The sequence below is a fragment of the Lygodium microphyllum genome, chromosome 19, assembly GCF_053477565.2.
Source record: "Lygodium microphyllum isolate KBCC chromosome 19, Lygodium_microphyllum_v1.1.10, whole genome shotgun sequence".
In the NCBI taxonomy this organism is placed as follows: Eukaryota; Viridiplantae; Streptophyta; class Polypodiopsida; order Schizaeales; family Lygodiaceae; genus Lygodium; species Lygodium microphyllum.
The window spans coordinates 73,844,803-73,867,660 of NC_141153.1; the positions used below are offsets into that span (position 1 = coordinate 73,844,803).

The 22,858-nt window shown below is 44.4% G+C and overlaps 1 protein-coding gene across 6 annotated transcripts in view; it reads left to right on the forward strand.

Annotated features, from left to right (window-relative positions):
* SPO11-2 (sporulation 11-2) overlaps window positions 1-4,054 on the forward strand; it is a 28,126-nt gene extending 24,072 nt beyond the window's left edge. The window contains exons 6-11 of one of the 6 annotated variants that reach the window (XM_087700878.1): window positions 2,438-2,566; window positions 2,727-2,821; window positions 2,918-2,980; window positions 3,113-3,189; window positions 3,262-3,389; window positions 3,513-4,048. In XM_087700878.1, the coding sequence (XP_087557004.1) occupies window positions 2,438-2,566; window positions 2,727-2,821; window positions 2,918-2,980; window positions 3,113-3,189; window positions 3,262-3,389; window positions 3,513-3,653 (633 nt within the window). In that variant the 3' untranslated portion in view covers window positions 3,654-4,048. Of the gene's footprint in view, window positions 1-2,437; window positions 2,567-2,726; window positions 2,822-2,917; window positions 2,981-3,112; window positions 3,190-3,261 lie in introns of all 6 variants that reach the window. The other 5 variants (XM_087700879.1, XM_087700874.1, XM_087700877.1 and 2 more) reach the window with 5 other exon arrangements.
* The last annotated feature ends 18,804 nt before the right edge of the window (window positions 4,055-22,858 follow it).

Genomic DNA, 22,858 nt, shown 5'->3' on the forward strand with positions numbered 1-22,858 from the left:
TGTAAATAACCAAAAGTCTCTTGGGGAGCGGTTCTCTGATGGATGACATGCGTTGACACCTCCATCAGCTTGCTCCCATGAGAGCCACCGGCTGTTGGAGAGCTCTGCCCTTGAGCATCTTGTACATTTTTTCCTTCATTTACAGCATTATTTATTCACTTCAGAGTTCTCTCTATTCTCTGTTTGTGTTTGTCTTTTGAGTTTTGCATTTTGCATTTTGCGTTTAGGGTTTACGTTTATTGCGTTATTGTCTAAGTTATTGTGTTTCAACCATGTTTGTACATTCTGTGTTTTCTCTATGCAAACTCTAGCATATCTTCACAGGTGTGTGAGTAGCTTTGTTAGGCTTGGTGGTAAATATCCAGAAAACTGAAATTGTCCAAGCGGTTATGAAGTTGAAGATGCTGAATGGCTACTAGACTATGGTTTCAAATTGATTAGCCCCTGAGAGGTTTTAGATATGTGCGCTGCCCTTTAGGTATCAACATCACTCTCCAACAAAGGTTTGAATGGCTGAATGCTTGAGCCTCAAGTCCAAATGAAGTTGCAAAGATGGTTGAAGATGCCATTGAGCTTCTCTAGTAATGTGATTCTTGTTGAGTTTAATTTGTGGTAGCTGTGTTTCCCTTCTCTAAGGCATGCTGGGAAGAAGGGGTGATTGGATAGATTGTTTTAGGCATTGTCACATGGGATGGGAACAAGGATGCGAAATGGGAACAAGGGCAGCCATGAATTGCCATGGCATTTAATGTGACTATAGAGTCACATGGAATAGGCATGGGGACTGGAAATGGGAATGGGAAACAGGGACGAGGGACCCATCAATGGCAGTTCGTGTGACTCTGGTTTTAGAATTTTCCTCTGGAATTTTGGGGGGACAGATTTTTCATTTGATTTCTTGGCAAATCCTGACTACAGTAAAGGCAGATGGTAGTTTTTGTCTCTAATCTCTCAAAGACAAAGCTTGTAGGTTAAATCTCTTTTGGCTTAAGAGGATGGGTGACTCTCAACCTTGGGCCAGTCTTCTTCATTTTTTCATCAAGCCAGCTAAAATCTCAGGTAGTGTTTGGAGTGATATCACACGGGGGGGTTTAGTGTTTGTTTGGGCAGTCAAGTTGAAAGTTGAAGGATCAGAAGCTGCTAATTCAGTTTTTCAGGCCAGGAAAGCTTTATTAAAAGATTGTGATTGGGTTGGGGTTGGTGATAGAAGAGTAGATGCATGAATGGCCCGATTAATTTGGTTGACTGGAGAAGCTGGAGCCCCTTTTCTCTTCCGAATGATACCGGCTAAAGCATTGCATAGTAAGTGTATTATGAAATGAATTCATTTGTGGGATAAGATACTCTTCAATTTAGGAAAACTTGACGAGATTGCTCATGACTTTAACTTAAACATCATGAGGGAAATTGGCTAAGGATGTCCTTGACAAAATGAAGGAAGCTTGGCCAACATCACTGTTTATGATGCATGACTGTTACCTGAAGTATATGAGTGGGCCTTCCAGAAAACCTATCCTTGCATGTAAGCATTATAAGGATTGGTGTGAGAGGCATTGCTTTATCTTTGTGAAGGTTAAAGAGAAGTGGAAGGAGAGGTGCCCCCATGACAGTTGGAAGACTTGGAAGCATCAATTCAGGTGCATTTGGAAGGTCACTCCATCACAAAGACTTAACCAGCAGTGCTCTGGAAGAAGGTGAAACAGTGGATGGGAGCAGCTGCCTTCAAATTGTGATATTATTCTTAAACTAGCAATTCTTGGTTATCAAGCAACATTGGATAGCAGATCATGTAAGATCTGGCAATTCTTGAGAGTTTTGATGCAAATGTTGATCTGGAGGTTCAGGAATAAAGGGGCAGAATACGATGAAATAGATCAATAGCAGAGGAGTTTGCTGGTATAAAAAAGGAAACTTTAGTTTTCTTGAGGAAGCTTAGAAGTAAGTGCATAATGGCAAGGTTTTGTGCAAATACTAAAAGTCTGAAAGCCTTGTAACTTTTGGATTTGCTTCTAAGGGCTCACCCTTTGGTGCTGTACATGTCAATCCAGCATATAATTTCCTTCCCATCAGAAGAAAAGAAACCCTGGTTGCTGTGCATTTGATTGAGGGGTGTCTGAATGGTTTTAAAGCATGCTTAAGCAGGGTCCTTGCTTATCTAGTGTTTTTTGTGTACAATCCTTGCCAATTGGCTATTATGTAATTTTTTGTCAGAGCATGTGTATGACTTTGAGTATACTTCAGTAGGGTCCTGGCATTTTTAAATCTTATTGGTGAACAATCCACTGGTACTTCACAATATCGAAATTGCAACTGTTTTGATGGTTCAAACTTCAAAAAATGGACTGGTTGGAAAGTAGCTTGTTTTGTGAGCCTTTGATGTGTCATTATCACATGATTTGGTCAGGACTTATTGTGTGCTCGTTATATGATTGATCAGGAACCTAATGGTGATGTTTTGAACTGTACAAATATGGGAGCAAGTGGACAAGTGATTCCTGGAGATATAAGATGCATTGAAAGTTGGAGATTCCATTCTGATGCAAGGTATATCCTCCTGGTAGAGAAGGTATGTTGTGTTCTTGTTGGTATTATATACAGACTCCATTGATTTTGAACTGCTGTTCCAGAAAGGCATGTTATTGAGCACTGCAAAATCATCATTTTGTTTGTGTTATGCTTTAAGCTTTGGTTGAAGAAAATTTGGTGTTCTGGAATTTTTTGTGCAGGATGCAGTCTTTCAAAGGTTACGTGATGACAAGTTTTTTCACTCCGTCCCTTGTATCATAATCACAGCCAAAGGCTATCCTGATTTAGCTTCTAGGTATGGTAGAAGCTGCTGGTAAGGTGGTTGACTTCATTCTTGTTCATTATCGATTACACTTTAAGCAGTATCTTTTCTATTCTTCATTAATTACAGGGTCTTTCTTCATCGTCTAAGATCCATGTTCCCTTTCTTACCTATCATGGCTCTTGTTGATTGGTAAGTCCTCTATACAGCTGTATATTAACAACAAACATGATGCCTTTAGGAGATATGCAAAGTGAATTGTACAACTATATTGGGACAATTTTCTGGACTTCTTTTGTCTTGGGTTAAACTTCTGACTTCTAGGAACCCAGCGGGTTTGGCCATTGTTTGCACTTACAAATTTGGAAGCATTAGAATGGGACTTGAGGCTTCCAACTATGGTGACACCCTTACTTATTCTTAGTTACATCTTGTTTCATTTATTTCTATGAGAAACTCATACAAGGGTGCAGTGTGCGATATCAAATGGCTGGGATTACGATATGGTGACCTTCAATATGTTCCACATGAGTCACGTTTGGCACTCACTGCCAAAGACAAACAGATTGGAGCTAGTTTACTTTCATCGAGAATGCTACAGGTATTGTGTTTTTGCCAGAGTCATTTATTTCAGGTATGCAGAATCATGCAAGGCAAGGGATACAACACCAATGAATCATTCTATGCAGTTCATTTCAAGTCTGGACGTTGGATAACTTTGCAGGGAAATGACATGTACAAAAGAGAGTTAATGTGCATGCTAGAGTGTGGACACAGAGTCGAGATTGAATCTTTATATGCTCATGGGTACAGTTTTTTAGGGAAGTATATCTCAAAGAAGATAATGCAGAGAGACTACATATAATGTTGTCATTTAATCCATAGGAATATGCATGCTACTTTTGATAACTTTTGAGCATAAGGTAGACTTCAACGAGGATTCAGAAGGGGCATTTGACTAGTCTGCTCTTTATGTGAAAATTTCATGACAAGCAGAAAATTTTTTCAAATACATTTCAGAAAACATGGTTAATAAGTCTGAAGTTATTTTTTTGCAAGGGAAGTTTGTATTTTCAGTTTATATGAATGTTAGGACTTAAAGATTGCACTCATGGTGAGGAGCTGGAGTTCTTAGAGCAGTGAACACTTCTGCTTAGTTGGAGGGCAGCAATTTTGGAGCATGTGTAGCATTTGATTATCAGGGGGGAATCCTGTCTTAGATAAACATTGGGTTATGAGGAGCTCATGTTCTATAATGTATACATTAGAAATACGTCTCAATTGAGGGGAATAATATGACACCACCACTTTCCAAGCCCTAAGAGTCTCACTTATTTGTGCGAACAACATTTATAAGTTTGGTCTATGATGTTTTTCTAGAAGAGTTGGGATATTTTATATTTGCTAGGTGAAATATGTTCCACAACATCATCATGCGGTTAAATATTTGTCTTATTGAAGAAGGAGAATATGCAACAGAGAGGTTTTCTTAGCCTGCAAACTGATAGAACTTTTGTCTAGTATGCCCAAAACACAATTGCACATGCTCAGTGCTAAGTGTCCTATAGAAGTACAATTCAGGTTTGTAAGTTTCACTTATTTGTGTTTATAGCAACAAATAAGCGTTTTCTTTTTGAGAACACCTAAGACCAATTCCCTCATGGAACGGGAGATTTCTCCTTCTTTGAAAAAGAAGGATCTTGATGTCATGAGGACATGCATTTTTGAAAGTTCACTTAACATGTGGATTAATTTTTAATCACATGATTAAGTAAGTGTTGCATATGTGAGGTGCAATTGGGGTTAAAGTAAATTTACGAGCCTGGGACCTGAAGAAATGACGGGATGTCAAAGACAAAAGTTGCTATAAGTTATGCCGCATAGATACTTGGTGGTATCTAATGCCAGTTGTTGGCCTATGTTATTCATTTCGCCATAAGTGTCAGTTGGTGACACTAGAGAAGTGGCGTTTAATGGTATCTAACGCCAATGTGATGGGCAAAGATGACGCAGAAACGCTCGGGAATGAAAGTTGTCTAGCAAATTTAATTATTGGCCGATCAGATTATTTTTCAAGGCATCAAAATAATTATTAGATTAATTTTCAGTATTTAAAAATTGAAAATTAATATTTAATTATAGATAATGTTGGAAAAACCATTTGAAAAGGTTGCCACTTTTCAAAAATGCCCATGCAAGATTGAAAAACGTCTTTAGAGGCTAGAGAGAGGCATTTTTAGTGTATTCAGCCTACAAGAGAGAGAGAGGAGATGTTGCTGGTTTGATTTGCAGCCATTGGAGGACCTTGTGAGGTAGCCAAGGGCAGGAGAAGACCAATCAACAACAGGTGACAGCATCTACAGGCTGTTGATATAGGGTAGTAGCAATAAATGACTGATTTTCTTCAGTTCTTTGTATCTACAAGCTGTTATGGCAGGGCAGCAACTTGGGACTATTGCATTATTGCTGAAATTGTTCTCAGCAGTGAATTACAGCAAGCATGTCTTCACATGGTGATACGGGATCAAGTGGAGAGGATGCATCACTCCTTGGTCAATCACGTGGTGAAGGGGGAAATGCAATGATTGATGTTGGGCATGGTTCTCAGCATGGACAACATGTTGAAAATGTGGGAAATGACTCAAATGTTGGCACTTCAATGCATAAAGAGGCCGATGACCAGTAAGGGGCTGAAGAATTTGATGATAGCTTCAAGGATCGAATGTGTACAACAACAAATCTTTGAATGGCCCCTTGGTAATGTGGCTTTATTGTTGAGGTATTTGCACTCCACAACAGGTTTCTTCGGCACCCGGTCACCTTTCTTTTCCTCGGCCTGCGATAGAGTATCGCCAATTGGTGGAAGACTTTGGACGGTTCTTCGGCACCATTCTTCTCACGTCTTTCGCGGATGTAGTGACAGCAGCAAGAGTTCCAAAGGTACGTGTGGAAGTGAAAGAGGTCAAGAATATCCCACAGTTCCTAGAGATTGAGGTAGGCGGGCACTCTTTTAGGTAGTAGGTCATTGTGACTGGGCAACCAGGGCAGTGCCTGTGCTGCCATGACTTTGGGTATCATGCAATAGTTTGTACGTATTTCGGAGCCAAGGCGGCTCCGCCGACAGGCCCGCAGGTGGACGCTGATGGCTTCACACGGGTCTAGAGATGACAGAGAGGGAGATGGCAGGGGGGGCGCAGCTAGCTCCTCAAAACCAGCCTCGACAGTAGGGTGCAAGTGAGCGAGCAACGCCCCCTCGGTAGAGTACTCCATAGCCCCCCCCTGTTCGTTCCACCTGGTAGGCCTGTAGCCCTCCACATCCTCGTGCCACAGACTGTCTCACATGAATTCCCATAGTCCCCTCACCCATCCCTTCCCCCTCCCCCCCTAATTGACCTTGGTCCACAGCCCCCCCTTTCCAGGGCCACAAGCTCCCCCATTCCCTCCTCTCTCTCCCCCCCCCCCCCCCCCCCCCAAAACCGCCATGCATCTCCGTCCATCCCACCATTCCTCGATCCTCTTTCTCCCCCACCACCTACCCTACTGAGCACCCCCCTTGATCCGCACCTGGTTCAGGTAATCCCTCCCAAGACCCACCCCCCTCCTCCCACAGGAGATGATGAGCCACACACACCTACCTCCTCGCACCAGCAGTCTTCCACACAGTCACCAGCTCATCCGCCCTTGCCACCCGTTATACCTTCCCGAGACAGACACAGCTATTGCCATAGGAGTTCTTCCGCAGTGGTCCATGGTCTTACTTGAGAGTTGTGGAGCGCGGAGAGTTTCCACTATCTCTAGAGGTGGGGATCTTTGTGGTTCGTAAGTCAAGGAGAGGCAAGGTCCATCTACTAGTACCACTGGATGGACCAAACTGCGCCTTTTTTCTTCAGTGCTCTTACTCAGGGGAGTGGATGACTACACAGATAGAGGAGTTGAAGAGTTAGGTGGCGTATCATATCTCCTAGTGGATGGGAGATGAAGAATTAGCACTACTTGCATAGCAGTGGCCTGGTTGCATGATGGACATTAACTAGTGGGCTGGTGCTGAGGTCCCATACTTGAGCATTATCTTTCGAGCCCCTCCACAGTGGAGAGCTCCGAGGGACGTGATAGAGTGGCCCCTGGCACAGACGGCCCGTTCTGCCAGTATACAGAGTCGCGACTCTCAGTATGGCTGACAGATGCATTGATAGTACTACTTGGAGTATCTATCACCCCTATGGACCATGGGGAACTGGAGTTCACCATCCAGACCGGCGGCAAAGCGTACTTGCATGCCTCACAGTTTCTCCTCCTCATTAGTAGCATCCACATCGAATAAATGCCTGCTCGGTCAGTCACAGGTTTTCCCATGAGCTTACACCTTGCATCCTGGAATGTGAATAGTCTCCACTATAGTGGGACACGTGGTTCTAGGAAGTTGATTATTCGGCAGGAGTTGTAGCCTGCCCTTGTTGGACGGATCGACATCTTGCTTCTGCAGGAGTACAAGTTCACCCCCACCCAGGCCCAGCGGGTAAGTAAGGTGTAAAAAAAAATACCCTAACACAGAAACATAAACAGAAATCGTACGACAAAGCACAGATTGATATAAAGAACACAGTTAGGGTTAGGGTTAGAGTAACTGAGAGACAATGAACACAGTCAATAAATGAAATGATATGAGTACTAATAATACGATTCTCATGCAGCAAACACACTATGCAGTGAATGAATAATGAACCTTGAACTTCTGTATCTCTAGGATTAGGACAAGGGTAATGAGCTAGAGAGTGTCGTACTCCGAACAGATCCCAAATCGCATCAAGGCAGCCTCCGGATGTCGAACACTAGTAAACGCAGTAGTGAGAAGTTGGATTTGATGTAGACAACAGTGAGGAGAGAGAAAGACTAAAAACAGAGTCTATAGGAGAGAGAAAGACTAAAAACGTAGGCAGGACAGTTTGCAGGAGAGAGAAAGATTGAAAACACAGGTAGAACAGCCTGTAGGAGAGAGAAAGATAGAGAGAGACTCCAGCGACTATAGACAGGAGAGAGAAAACTGTCAGGGCGGCAGTTGGAGCCTGCAAATGCAGCAGCTTGCTAGCGTGGCAGGCTGTACGACGGCAGTGCAGATAAACAACAGTCAGTCGCCAAGCAGAAACAGTAGCAATTAGCGTGTGGAGGGCTGGAAACATGCGCCAGACTGTAGGGAATAGCGATAGACATCAAGGGCTGAGATGTCCTCTGTGACTGGGGTGTGGGCAGCAAGCTGGTAACACCTGAAACCTGCAAAAACGAGATCGTAAAAGAGTGGAGGGCTAGCTACCAATTTATAGAAAATTAGGGTTCTAAATCCTCTCCCACTTAAATTTCTCGATCTGCTCCCTGTTAGGGTTTTGGGTAAAATAAGCGTAAAATAAGCATGTTTTGGGGTTGTTTAAGTGGCTAAGTGCATTTCTTAGCACAACATCCCCTCTTAGGCTCAAAATTGGGCGAGAAAAGTAGGCCAGCCTAAATTTTGATTTACCCCAAGGCGTCCCACCCCAAAGCAGCCAGGGCATCGGACAAAAGGTGCACGTCGGTTGCCGAGTGGCCTACCAAGACTACAGAGGCGATGGATATCTTACTAAGGGAGTCCAAGTGATCACCCCAGAGAGGTCAGGGCATCAGACCAAGGGTGCTCGTCGGCTGCCCAAGGGCCTACCAAGACCTACAAAGGCGGATGGAATCAACAATGGACTTGTTTGTTTTGTTTTGTTTTGTTTTTTTTTGAAGAGTGTTTTGAAAATACATAAGTAATATAGGGGCAGCGGCGGCTGATTAAGTGACAGATAGAAAAAGATAAAGAGATTTTTAAACCCAAGTTATTCACAAAACTAGCAAGCCAATCCCTCGCACTGACGAGGATAAGTGCTTAAGGATGATAAAAGTGAGTGTAGGTGCCAATCATGTGCTGAATATGTGAAAGGCAAAAAAAAAACGGTGGACTTAGCAAGACAAGCAAAGCAAGCAAGCAAGCAAGGATAGGAAAACTGCCTTTAAAAGAGAACTGCCATGTGTTATGCTACGAATATAGTGGATCGTAGAGTCGACCACTCTAAAAGACCGAAAAGGGATAAATGCGTATATATGCATGTTGACATGAACAGAATGCCAATGCATAGGGTAATGCAAAGGGAGATGCAAGATGTCATGCTCATGCAATATTCTATGCAATGGTGCCACTGGGACAATGCCCTCGCAAGGGAAGTGTTCACTTGTTCAAGTACCCTTTTACAATCAGGTCATCTTGATAGTGCAGATGAAGTTACAAATGCCCATAATACAATACAAAAGAATAAGTGAATGTAATGTCTAAAAAACTGTAAGCATCATCATTGCCACGATAAAAAATAGGAGCCGCCCCCTCTCAAACTGAAAGGGAAAGCAAGAGGGAAGCACCCTCTTCCCGTCAAGCTGAAGAATCAGGGGAGGGTGTACCCAAGCCGATCTTGGGTAGTAGGTATTGAAGAACCGGCCGGTTGACCGCTTTGGTCAAGATATGTGCAAAATTATTTGATAAAGGCACAAACTCTAGGCGAATAGTGCCTAGCTCAACCTGCTCTCTGAAATAGTGGAAGTAGACTCCCACATGCCGTGTCCGTGGTGTGATGATCGGATTGCCCGCAAGGGCAATGGCACTCTAGTTGTCGCAATAGACAACTGTGGGAGAGTCACATGGAAAATGAAGCGTCGCCAATAAACTCCTCAGATAGAAGACCTCGGTGGTGCCATCAAAGAGAGTCTCAATCTCGGCCGTGGAAGCCGCCATCGTCTCTTGCTTACGGCTGGACCAAGAAATGGGAGCCGTGCCCAAGGTAAAGAGGTAGCCGCCACGGAAACGCTAGGTGTCAGGATCTCCTGCCCAATCAGAATCAGTGTACCCCTGCAAACATAAACCAGAACCATATGTCAAGCCATAAGAAAAAGTACACCGCAAATAACGCAACGCATGAAGATATGCAATCCAATGTGACATCCTAGGTGTTGTGAAATACTGACTAAGTATGCTAATTGAGTAAGCTAAATCTGGCCTAGTGTAACCAAAGAAGTTTTCCTACAACAGAACGATAGGCGTGTGCATCAAAGAGCTGTCCTAGGGTATCCTTCGACAAGTGGACAGTAGGATCATTAGGCGTGGCCACTAGCCGTGTCTGATCCGAAGTGTACTGTTCCACAAGTTGAAGTGCGTACTTCTGCTGTGACACAAAAATACATCCTTCAGAACGAACTAGCTCCATGCCCAAAAAATAAGACAACAAACCAAGGTCTGTCATTTCAAATGTAGCTTTAAGCTTAGCCTTAATTTCCGCTATGGCAGTAGAATCTGAACCTGTGATGAGTAAGTCATCAACATATAGCAGGATATAGCTAACCCCCTTTGGAGTGGATCGCACATATAAGTTCGGGTCATAAGGGGTAGAATGGTATCCATGAGTTTGTAAGAACTCATCCATTCTATGGAACCAAGACCGCAGCACTTGCTTCAGCCCATAAAGAGATTTCCACAAGTGGAATACCATATCCCTAGGGTTCTCGGAGAGGGAAAGCCCGGTGGCTGCTCCACATAGACTCCCTCCAAGTATCCGTTCAGGAAGGCACTCTTGACGTCCATCTGATGTATTGGCTAGTCGTGGTGAGCGGCGAGGGTGAGTAGCAACTGAAAGGAAATCAACCGTGTAGTAGGGGCAAAGGTCTCTTCATAATCAATGCCGTGCTTCTGTCGAAACCCTTGCACTACAAGGTGAGCCTTATACTTGTCTAAGTCCCATAAGCTTTTAGCTTTGTTTGAAAAATCCACTTTGTCCCGATGACTCTCTTGTGGTTCGGACGATCCACCAATGTCCAAGTCTCATTTCGGTCAATACTCTCTAGCTCCCTTTCCATGGCCTCTCGCCATTGAGGGTGCTGAAGAGCCTCTTGCCAGGTATTCGACTCATAATGCGCTATGTAATCAGCTGTAAACATCGATGCAAATGACGCCTGAGGGGCAAGCCGGGCATATCTTCTAGGTTCCTCCGGAGTGGAATTCGGTGGTAGGATCCCCGAATCTCGCATAGTCTGCTGGTACCAGCGAGGTAACGGGTCTCGCGAAGGGGGCCTAGGAGGTGAAGAAATTGCGGGAATGTCAGGAGCGGGAAGTAGACCAGGCTCAGTAGGCACGATCTCTGATGATGTGGAAGAAGGAAGCGGATCGGAATCCGGTTCAGAAGATTGCACAATATCCCTCTCGCCAAAGGCGACATCCCACCTAATGATCACCTTGTTTGTCCAAGGATCGAACAAACGATAGGCTTTCGCTTCAAAGGAATATCCCACAAAAATAAGAAGATCAGCTCGGGGAGTAAGCTTTCCTATCTTGGCATCAGGCGTGTGTGTATGCATGACAATCAAAGACTCTGAAATAGAAAATAAGAGACCGAGAGCCAAAAAATGCCTCATACGAGGTCTTCTGAGGAAGAGCCGCAGTCGGGCACCGGATGAGGATGTACACTGAAGTGTTAACAGCCTCGACCCAAAGGCGCTAAGGAAGCTCTGCTGCGAACAACATAGAGCATGCCATTTCCATGACTGTGCGGTTTCTACACTCTACAACTCCATTCTGAGAGGGGGAGTTGGTAGAGGTGAGCTGGCAAGAAATGCCATGCTTCTATAGAAACTCGGAAAACTCGTGGAAGATAAACTCACCACCGCTATCACTTGTCATGCACCCAACACGATGATCAGTTTGGTTATGAGCCAGCAGCATCCAAGCAGAAAAATATGTGAAAGCATCTGACTTATGCTTGAGGAAGTACACCCACATGTATCGAGAATGATCATCCACTATAAAAAAGAAGTACAACGCGCCATTCAAAGCAGCAGTGGATGTCGGCCCACAAAGATCAACGTGAATCAATCTAAGAGGCTCCTCAGCTCTATGTGTAGACTGCTGAGGAAACGGGGTATGGTGCTGCTTCCCAAGCTGACAGGCTTTACAGACATCTCGAGCTAGCTTCAGGCGTGGAAGGCCCTCAACCAGCTCACGGCGTGACAACTCATAAAGTGAGTCATAACCGAGATGCCCTAAGCAAAAGTGCCAAAGATGCTCATTGTGCATAGGCTCTCGAGATGTGGCTAAGGCCTGGAAGCTATGGAACACGGAGCCTTCGGCGATCGGCTCGGTCAGAAAGTGTCATGTGGTATAGGCCATTAGGCTGTGCCTCACCCCGAGCAATCACTAAACCAGTCAGAGAGTGAAGGACCTTGACTGTGGTTGCTGTGAAGAAAACTGCTCGCCCCAACCGGCAAAGCTGCTGAACAGATAACAAGTTCACCCCAAGCTGAGGGACATGATATACATTGTCCAACGAAGCCAGATTCGGATCCTTGTCAGTGGCAAAACTGATACAACCTTGAGCCTGAATCTTGACGGAGGAGTTGTTTCCTACACGGATCCGCCCGGCTGCAGGGGCTCGGGTACGGAAAATGTCATCTATAGGAGCCATGTGATGTGTAGCTCCATTGTCCACAATCCAAACTGGAGATGAAGTGCTTAGTTGTGATGAGTGGGCCTCTGCAGTAACCTCGTCGGGAGGCAACTCACATATGTGGACGAGACTCGCATCTGATGTCTCTATGGAGACGATATGGGCCTTTGCAGACCAGTCAGACAAGCCCTCTAGAGTTGAGAACGTTGTCGACTGAGATGACTGTGCGGTGGCAGTGCAAGTCTGACCTTTAAACTGCCCCTTGCTATCACTCTGCCTTCCTTGTTGGGGGTTGCCCGACTGAGGGGCGGGGGTTTGAGACTTAGGTTTTGGTGTTGTGTCTCCTGCCTTTGATCGACACTCGTCGTCAAAATAGCCAGCCTTTTGACAATGTTGACAATACCTATTCTTTTTAGCTACATTTTGCACCCAGGTTTGAGTTGTGATTGGGAGTTTCCTTGAGAATCCCAGATTGATTTAGCTTTTGAGTTTGATTTTGATTTTGAGTGGAGGTTTGGTTTGGTTTGCCCTTCCCTTGTTGCCCTTTCTGAGAATGAGCAAGAAGAGCCCCGTCTGAAGAGGAGTTCATATGAAATTGATCGAACAACCGTGCATAACGCAATAGCCGACACTCAAATTCATAGAATGTAGGCATGGTAGGCTTTGAAACAATTCCTTCCACAAAATTGAAGTATTTCTTTGGGATTTTATTTAGGAATAATGTGACCTAATCGTCAGAGGACTTGGGAGTCCCCGTAGTGGAGAATTCAGCGAGGAGACGCGAATACTCAGCCAACTTGACTTTCAAGTCATCACGGTCAGTGATTTTAAAAAGCTGAAGCTCATGGTCAAGATTAATACGACGGGTCCTATCTCGAGCCGCATAGCGGTCAGTCAAGTGTGCCCATTGCTCTGACGCTAAGTCAAAATGCTAAAACTGAGAATGAAACTCTGGCAATAAGCCTTGCATCATCTCGACAATAGCGGAGGCATTCCTAGCCTTCCATGAGCGGATGACCTCGTATGGAACAAATGCGGGATCCGGTTGGGGTTCCAACCCTTGCACTAGATCCTGTAGGTTCTGTGAATCAAGGACATGTCTCATCAAATTCCACCAAGTAGTTTGACCCGTTAAAACAAGTCTTGTCATTAAATGCATTCTTGGCAGAAGATGAGCTAGAACCATGAGGTGTTGGGTGGGTGGAGTAAGATGATGGTGGGAAAGATGGTGGAGGTGAGAGTGTCTGATAAGAGTAAGGAGGGGAAAGAGGTGGGTAGGCAGAAGTAGGTTGTGAGTGTCCAACGAGTGTCGATTGATGCGGAGGCATTAGAACATGAATGTTTCCATAAGGTGCTGGTGTAGCTGGAGGCACTGGGACACAATAGCCTTGTATAAAGTAAGGCTGGGACACAACATTATGACCAGAATGTCCACTAGGCAATGCCATGGAGGCAAACTGTGGAGGCAACTGATCCACACTCAGGAGAGACTGAGTGGGATACCCAGGCTGCAATGATCTCGAAAGTGTGTATGAGGTAGGTGAAACACCACTCGCTGAGGGAAAGATGAGGTCCTAAAGGATGTGCCTATGTTGCCATAACCCCCGGGAGTGATGTGCGGTGCGACGTGAGGTGTCTGATATGGAAATGTAAATGGTGTAAATGGAAGTGATGAAGCAGCGGAAGAATGTGGTGGGATGGGTGGGTTTTGAAAGTGAGGTGTATGAGGTGCAGATTTTTTTTGTTCATTTTATCATTTAAAGACTGAAAATGAAATTATGAAGATGATGATACACCATGTAATGAAGTGAAAGGAATACCAAATTCAATCTGATTATGTGAAGTAGACGGAAAAGAAGGAAGGACAAAAGAAGAGTTACCTGGCTTTTTCTTATAATCCTTGCGACGTGTGTTAACATACAAGAATTGGTCTCTAGATGACCTTTTTCGTAGTCAACAGACTGGACTCTTTCTTTTACATGATCTCTACCAGTCTATTGCAAAATAGAAGAGATAAAAAAAGAAGGCACAAAAGACGAATCAAAAGTACCTTGCACCGGAGAGGACGGAAGAGTCTGAAAAAATGAAATATACTCCGGATCTTGCTCTCCAAGAGGGGGCCCCATCCCTGATGGAGGTCTCGACAGCCTTGCAACATCATCAGACTTACACGCAACATTTGAAGAGTGAAATCCATGCATACCTTCATTTAGAAGCTTTTCTTGAAGGGCAATCCTTCGGTCGAGCTTCTCAATCTTCTTTTGTCGATAGGCTATGATGAGTTTATATTTCTTAGAGATCAGCTTGTCTATCTTTTCTTCCATGTACTCAAATGTTTCTCCCACCATGTTGGAACTTTGTGGAGCAAGTTGATCGGTCCACTCTTGCTCGGTTCTCAGCATAGGCTGATCTAGAGACTGAATCGGTGTTGATGTGTTCGAAGTCATTTCAACCTACTGTTGTTCTTGCTTCTTGCGAAGAGCTTTCAGATCAAAGGCCTAGGTTTCTCAGAGAGTAATAGGCTCTGATACCATGTAAAGAAAAATACCCTAACACAGAAACATAAACAGAAACTATACGATAAAGCACAGACTGATAAAAAGAACACAGTTAGGGTTAGGGTTAGATTAACTCAGAGACAATGAACACAGTGAATAAATGAAATGATATGACTACTGATAATACGATGATCATGCAACAAACACACTATGCAGTGAATGAATACTGAACCTTGAACTCTTGTATCTCTAGGATTATGACATGGGTAATGAGCTGGAGAGTGTGTCGTACTCCGTCTATCAGCCGTCATGGTCATAAGCTACCCCCTGCAATGTTGGAGCATTGCCTTTGGAATCTTGTAGTTCCTCTTGTTGATACTGTTAGACATTTGGCAGCAAACTCGTTGAAAGAGGATGCAGGGGCGGCCGAATATCTGCGAAATATCACTATTCCATCTGCCTTAATTGAAAAGACATTTGGTGACTGAGCTGAAGGAGCGTGCTTTTGGCGTTACGGGAGGCCCATGGAAGGAGCAAATTAGTCGGCTATTTTCAGAAAAAGCAGAAAGGAAGCCGCTTTACTGGTTCGAAAGGGCGACATTTTTATTTTGGGAAAAATTTTTCCTTTGGGGCAGACTGTTTTTGGGAGATTACTGCGTTGAGCAACTTCTTATGAGTGCATCAGTATGACATCAATCTATATTCCAGTAGGATCCCGAATCGCATCAAGGCAGCCTTCGGATGTTGAACACCAGCAAATGCAGTCGTGAGAAGATAGATCTGATGTAGACGAGAGAAAGACTAAAAATGCAGCTTGCAGGAGAGACTAAAAACGTAGGCAGGATAGCCTGTAGGAGAGAGAAATACTAAAAATGGAGCCTGTAGGAGAGAGAAAGATTGAAAACACAGGCAGGACAGAGTGCAGGAGAGAAAGACTGCAGCGACTGTAGACAGGAGAGAAAACTGTCAGGGCGGTTACTGGAGTTTGCAAACACAGCAGCTTGCTGGAGTGGCAGGCTGTACGATAGCAGTGCAGATGAACAACAGTTAGTCGCCATGCAGAAACATCAATCATCGTGTGGAGGGCTGGAAACAGGCGCCAGACTGTAGGGAACAATGATGGACAGAAATGGCTGAGATGTCCTCCGTGACTAGGGTGTGGGCAGCAAGTTGGTAACACCTGAAATCTGCAAAAATGAGATTGTAAAAGAGTGGAGGGCTGGCTGCCAATTTATAGAAAATTAGGGTTCTAGAACCTCTCCCACTTAACTTTCTTGATCCGCTTCTCATTTTAGGGTTTTGGGTAAAATAAGTCTAAAATATGCATGTTTTGGGGCTGTTTAAGTGGCTAAGTGCATTTCTCAGCACAACAGAAGGTACTTCCGGGCAGCTCGCACACTTATTGGGAGCACGCCATAGGTGCCCATGACAGGAGTGGAGGCATATGCACCTCTATTGGCTCGAGTCTCACCACCTGTGTACGAGACCACGGGACAATAGTGGCAGGGAGGGTTCTATGGATCAGATTGGATATTGGGGACTCTTGCATTGGAGTTCTCAATGTCTATGTCCCTATGGAGGTTAGGGCACACAACAGGTTTTGGGTGGAGATCGCATATGAACTCCCAGAGGTGGACACTTGGATCATTGGAGGAGATTTCAACAATCTCGAGGCTTTGAGGACCAACAGGGCAGAGGCAGAAACTACTAGGGTATGGCTGGGGAGGAGAAGAGGCATGGAAGGTCTTTTTGCTTGCAGTCGGAGCACGTGATGCCTGGAGAGACCCTGCCTTCCACAAGAGGGAGAGGTCGTTGGACTTCTCTTAGAGATACAGGCGGCTAGGTGGAGTCTTGCTGGAGCGATTGGATAGGATTTATGTGGGAGAGTGGGGAGGCTCTTGTGGATGCCAAATTGAGTAGTTGGCAGGCACCACGTCCGATCATTGCCAGGTTCTCCTGACACTTGACCCCCTAGCATACGCCCTAGACACATGATCCTGTCGGATCCTTGACTCGATCTACATGAGGGAGGAGGTGACGAGACAGAAAGAGCAGATTTGGACCAGATAGTGGGACAGAAGGAACCGGATAGCAGAGAAGGTTGCAAAGGTCTTAACCGAGTCAAGCAGAATTTGCCAAGAGGCAGCCATATAGGCTAGGTAGCAGTTCTGGGAGGAGGAGAGAGCACTTCGGCAAGACCTGGCAGCCACACAGAGGTTATTACAGGAGGCACCAGGGAATCCTACCCTCCACGCATAGGAGATGTAAGCACGGGTAGCCATTGTTGACCTAGAGGACAGGTGCTCGGAGTTCTCTTTGCGAACCTCAGCAGCCTTTTGGGGCAGAAGGGGGACACAATATACATGGAGTTCTTCTAGGTGCACCAGCCTCGCACTGCAGAAGGAGAACAAATACACAGCCTTTGGGATCAGTATGGGAGTACTAAGTCTAGCCTAGACGAGGTGATGGAGATTGCCGCTGACTATTACATGTGCCTTTTCCAGCAGGAGACAACTTTAGCTAGAGGACAGAGATGTTGACAACAGGTATGGGATCACATCCTGTCCCTCGTCAAAGAGGAAATGGGACGCTCTCTCGTAGCTCCCTTCACAGAGACGAAACTAGAGGCTTTCCATACACCGGATGGGCAGAAATGCTCGGGGGAGGATGGCCTCTCTAAGGCATTCTTTACTATCTACTGGAAAGTGGTGAAGGATCCCTTACTGATGGCTTTCCAAGAGATTTTCACTTTAGGACAGATGCCAGGGAGTCTCTCGGCAGGCCTTATCAGTCTTCTCCCCAAAGGGGGAGACCAGTTGGAGCTTTCCCAGTGGAGACCGATCACCTTTTTGTTAGTGGCCTATAAGGCACTGGCAAATGTGATTGGTAGGCGACTACGCCCCGTGCTTCTAGGCATCATCCATGACACATAGACATGCTTTGTCCAGGATAGGAGCATCCTTGACTATGTATTTACCTTCTTTGAGGCGACAGAGTGGGCTTAGCACAGTGGGTAGAGAGTGGCCATACTACTGGGTAGACTGGGAGTTCCTAGAAGGCACCATGGTGAGGTTGGGATTCCCCCAGGTTTGGATTTACGGAGTCTCCGCCCTTCACAGATCGCCGGCCACCAGCAGGGTTCTTATAGGTGGAAGGCGAGGGGAGGAGTTTCGGTTGGAGAGATCGGTTCGACAAGGCTGCCCCTTGGCCCCATACATGTTTCTACTCTTTGTAGAGGTACTCATGATTTGATTCATGTGATTATTGTTTTGAGATGCTCTGCTAGAGAGCACATTCTCCTAATTGCTTTGAGCTCTCTATGCCTTATGTCTTGGTGATATATTCTAATGAGCCCCTTACCTATAAGGAGGCTATGCATAGAGATTATATTCTCTCTTGGGAGAGCACCATGCAGTTTGAGTTTGATTCAGTGTGAAAAAATCATACGTGGAACTTTGTTTCCTTGTCAGATGGTAAACATGCATTGCCATACAGGTTGCTATATAAATTGAAGAGCACTCCAACTCACCTTATGACAATATATAAGGCCCATTTGGTTGCAAAGGTCTTTAATTAGGAAAATGGAGTTGACTTTGATGAGATATTCTCCCGTATGGTCAAGATGACTACCTTGTGCTTGGTTTTAGTCTTGGTTATACATTTAAATTTTGAGTCTCATTAGATGGATATGAAAATGACTTTTTTACATCGGTACCTACATGAGGACATTTATATGTAGTAGCCTAAGGACTTTGTGGAAAAGAGTAAGTAACACCTAGTGTGTAAGTTGGAAAAAAGTCTTTACGGACTTAAGATGAACCTAGGAAATGGTACCACAAGTTTGATGCTTTATGCATTCGAAGGATTATTTCCACAGTGCTATGGATTTATGTCGTTACATAAAGAAGGCCCATGAGGGTAGCCCTTTCATATTGGTACTATATGTTGATGATATATTGATTGTTGTGGAAGTGCTCATGTTGAGTTGAATGCTTTGAAACCTCAATTCAAGAATATCTTTGAGATGAAGGACATGGGGCATGCCTCTCATATACTTGGCATATGCATTATGCGCAATTTCTCTAAGGAACTTTTCTACTTGTCCTAGAAGGAGGGCATTCAACAAAGTACTTGAGCGATTCCATATGTAAGGTGGTAAGCCTATTGGCTACCTGTTACCTTCTCATGTGAAGATCAACCAAACAGATTGTCCCTAGTTATATGACAAGAAGTCCGGTCTGTGGCCAAGATCCCATATGCATCTGCAGTGGGTAGGTTGATATATGCCATGATAGCCACCAGACCTTATATAGCATTTGTAGTGGGAGTTGTGGCTCATTATACGGTGATACTTGACCGGTGACATTGGGATACCATGAAGGGTATCATGAGATACCTTAATGACACTCTAGATATGCGCATTTGTTATGGTGGCTAGGATATTGGAGTTGTGGGCTACATAGATGCTTATTGCAAGACATACAAATAGTAAGAAGTCCACCTTTGGCTATGTTTTTACCTTTGCTCAAGGTATTGTTTCTTGGATGTCCAAATAAATGCATAGCTTTGTCTACTACTAAGAGTGAGTTCATTGTAGCTAGCAAGGCTTATAAGGAGACCCTATGGTTAGGCCATCAGATTGTAGACATTGGTATGGCTATGACTTCTATACTGCATTTGGACTCTATGAGTGCTATCTAGTTGATATGTCCAGTCTTTCTTGTGAACATTAAACAAATTGAGAACATTATTACGTTATCAGAGAGGTGTTTGAAGGATAAACATATAGAGCTTGTCAAGATCTCTACAAATGAGAATCCTACATATTTTCTTACTAAAAGTATCCGAATGGAATGATATGACTTCCTTAGAAAGATGATGCTCATATGATGAATTCTTCATTCTAGCTTGTGTCTTAAATGATCCTCTTGATATACCTATGCGATGAATAACATTGTAGGCAAGGTCTCCCACATGGGCTTTGAATCATTGGGAGGTGTGTAAAATTTCCCCCGAGTCAAGTTGTTAGGACCCTTTGGGTTTTTTGATGTGGTGAGAGAGGGTCACCTCCCTTTTGACACACTATTTCCCTTAGCATTCATGTTTTTTCTTAGTGAGAATTTTCAACATAGCAAGATCATTCTAGACTAAGAAATCAGGGATGATATGCATTGCTCAAATTAAAGTTTTCAACTTTAATCATGTGCAAGGATTGAATTAAAATGATGGATTGGGATAGGGGCTACCATTGTAATTCACTGCCTCACTAATTGCTTTAGCATACCCTTACTATCTCTTTTGGAAAGAACAAAGATTCCAAGCACAAGAAGCTCATCATTAGTTTTCTTGAGACAAATCTTTGCGACAAGATAAGTAGATAATGAATGCAAGCTATGGAAAGGTGAAATGCTTAAGTCTAGAATGAAAACTTTGGCTTCAAGCAATCCACACATTTCAACAAAAATTCTTGAATTTTTTCTTGATCATAAGTTGGCATTCATCCATCTTTTTAGCTTTTAAAATTCAGTTGAGATTTTAAGACATGTCTTCTTTTCCACCTTACCCCCTTTCCCTCCCCCCCCCCCCCCCTCCCAAGGAATGATGTGAATCCTTCCTAGGATTGGAGGATGAAGGGTTAAGGGCATTAAGTGCATGTTGCGATGCTTTACTTTTGCATGAGCCAAGTGTAGAAGTGTGGGTTATACTCCAAATGAGCATGTCGGTCCATGTTGTGAGGTCGAATGTCTACGTGTGTAATGTAGGTCAGGACATAAGTTAGGATGTCACCAGAGTTGATTCTGCTGGCGATGTGTAGCTCTTCCTCGGTAAGGATTCGATCTAAGTAGGGGTGGGCCATGACATGATATGCTAAGGGTCGATTGCGAGTGATGGCCAATATTCTCAAGGACGTAGGAGCTACATAAGTGGGATCATACTCAGAGGTTTTGATGGCACGACTTTGCTCGTCATTGGTCAGAATTGGGTAGCCCTCTTGTTCCCATTAGAGACAAAGAACATACCATTTACGTAGAAAGGAAGAGACAGTGTTGAATAGACTTTTAAGTTCTTCTAGCTCTTGGCTTGTGGCAAAGACTTTGCTCTTGCTATAGGAGGTGATTAGCCTTCGTTTACAAGCTTGCTTTCGAGAAATCTCATTGGTGATAAGTTCCTTGGCTACCATGGGAACTCTAATGAACATGAATTCAGATTCTTTCCAGGTGCATGGCAGCATCGTGTGTACATCAGTTGCTAAAGGCTCTTCCAGGAGACCTAAGCAACCGCTTGTAGCTTTTAGTAAGCATAGTGAAAGTGGCATCCAAACGTCTAATGTAAGTAACCAAGTCATCCCCTGTGTTTTGGCCAAAGTGAGAATAGATTGCTACTCATAAGAGGGTCTAAGGCATGCGGGAGATTGGGGTTTGACTGGGCTAGATAACTCAGCAATCAATGCTTAGTTAGTAGATTGGCCAATAAAGCGCTCATCAGCGACTTGTGTGTGGGGCTTGTCTTGGGGCTTTGAGGTTGCACTGCTTCCTACTTGTGGAACATCAGGGACACTTAAGAGTGTCGGGTTGCATTGGTTTAGGGGTAGTAGGTTGCTGCAGTTTTGGTCGATAGACCCATTGAGGCTCTATGGGTTTGGTGGCTTTTAGTTCAGGCAACTTCTTAGTTCTAGGTGGCTTAGAAGGTTTTGGAGATGGGCTAGGAGTTGGCAGCTGAGGGGTATGCATGCCACTCATGATCTTAGTAGGCAACCAAATCTAGTTGTTATCTTCATAATAGCCTTGAGCACCCAATAGGGCTTTAGGCACTCATTGCATCTTGGCCATTCATTTGGTTCTATACCGCCGACTTTGTATCCTAGGCTTAGGGGCGTGATGTTCAATCCATGCAGGTTGGCTTTTAGGTGGCCGTGATTGTTGTTTAGGTATCCATTTGAGTTGTGGCTTAGTGGTTTTGGCCATGTCTACTTTGGGTTGCAGTCGGTTTATCCTGATGGGGTGATATGAGTCACGACCCCCCTTCTTAGACTTTGCATTAAGGTTTCCCAATCGGAGGCTCTATAGGGTTAGATGGAGCCACGTTTCCCTTACTAAAAGTCGTCCCTATGCGAACACTGCCAACAACAAGGTGAATGTTGCCCTTACTAAAAGTTTATCACTATGCAAACATTGCCAACAACAAGGTGAATGCACTGCAAGTCATAGTCAACATTGCAATGGGCTTGCTTCTTGAATATGTGACTTAGTAGCTAGCGGTTCCCTACTAGTGGCCTTGGTGTTAGGTAACATATAGAAGATCATAGGGAGGCTTTCAGTCTCGATAGAGACTGTTACTTTGCACTTTCCCAGCAATGGGTAGGACTGCCCCCTAAACAGGTTGAGCTTAGCATTTGTGGGTTGCAATTGGGACTGACCACTGAGAGTTCAATTCTCATGGGTAAGGATGTTGAAGTCAGCTCCCTCATTGATAAGCGCATCGAAGGTGTGTATTTTTCAAGCAGTGACTATTATTCACAAGTAAGCAAGTTCTACTGCTTCCTCGTCTGTGTCCTCGATCTCTATGATAGTGGCTACTCCCACATTGATAGGCTATTGTAGCATTGGTGGCTCATGTAGCGAATAGGTTGGAGGGTAGTACTTTTTGAGGCGACTACAATTGAAGAAGCTTATGCCCTCGTCCTCTAAGGTCTCAAGAGCAACATTGCTGGTTTGACTAATGTTGCAGACTTTGAAAGGCCCTAATCCTTTAAACTTCATTTTCTGCTTATGGCCCTGCATAGAGTATAGCAACACGAGGTTGCCTTGCTCAAAGTCACACTGCTTGACGTGCTTGTCAAACCAACTCTTGCGTCGTGATTTTTCACAGATTAACATATGGGTAGCTAAGAGTCGGGTCTTAGAAAGACGTTCTAGCTATACTAGACATTCCGTCCATGCCTCCTTTCCATCCCATCTCTCTTGTACTACTACTCTCAAGCTTGGAATGAAAAACTCACAGGATTGCTTCGGTCCCCTAGGTAAGCTTGAAGGGTGTTTGTTCCATTTTCGTCTTGTAAGCTATCCCATAGGCCCATATAG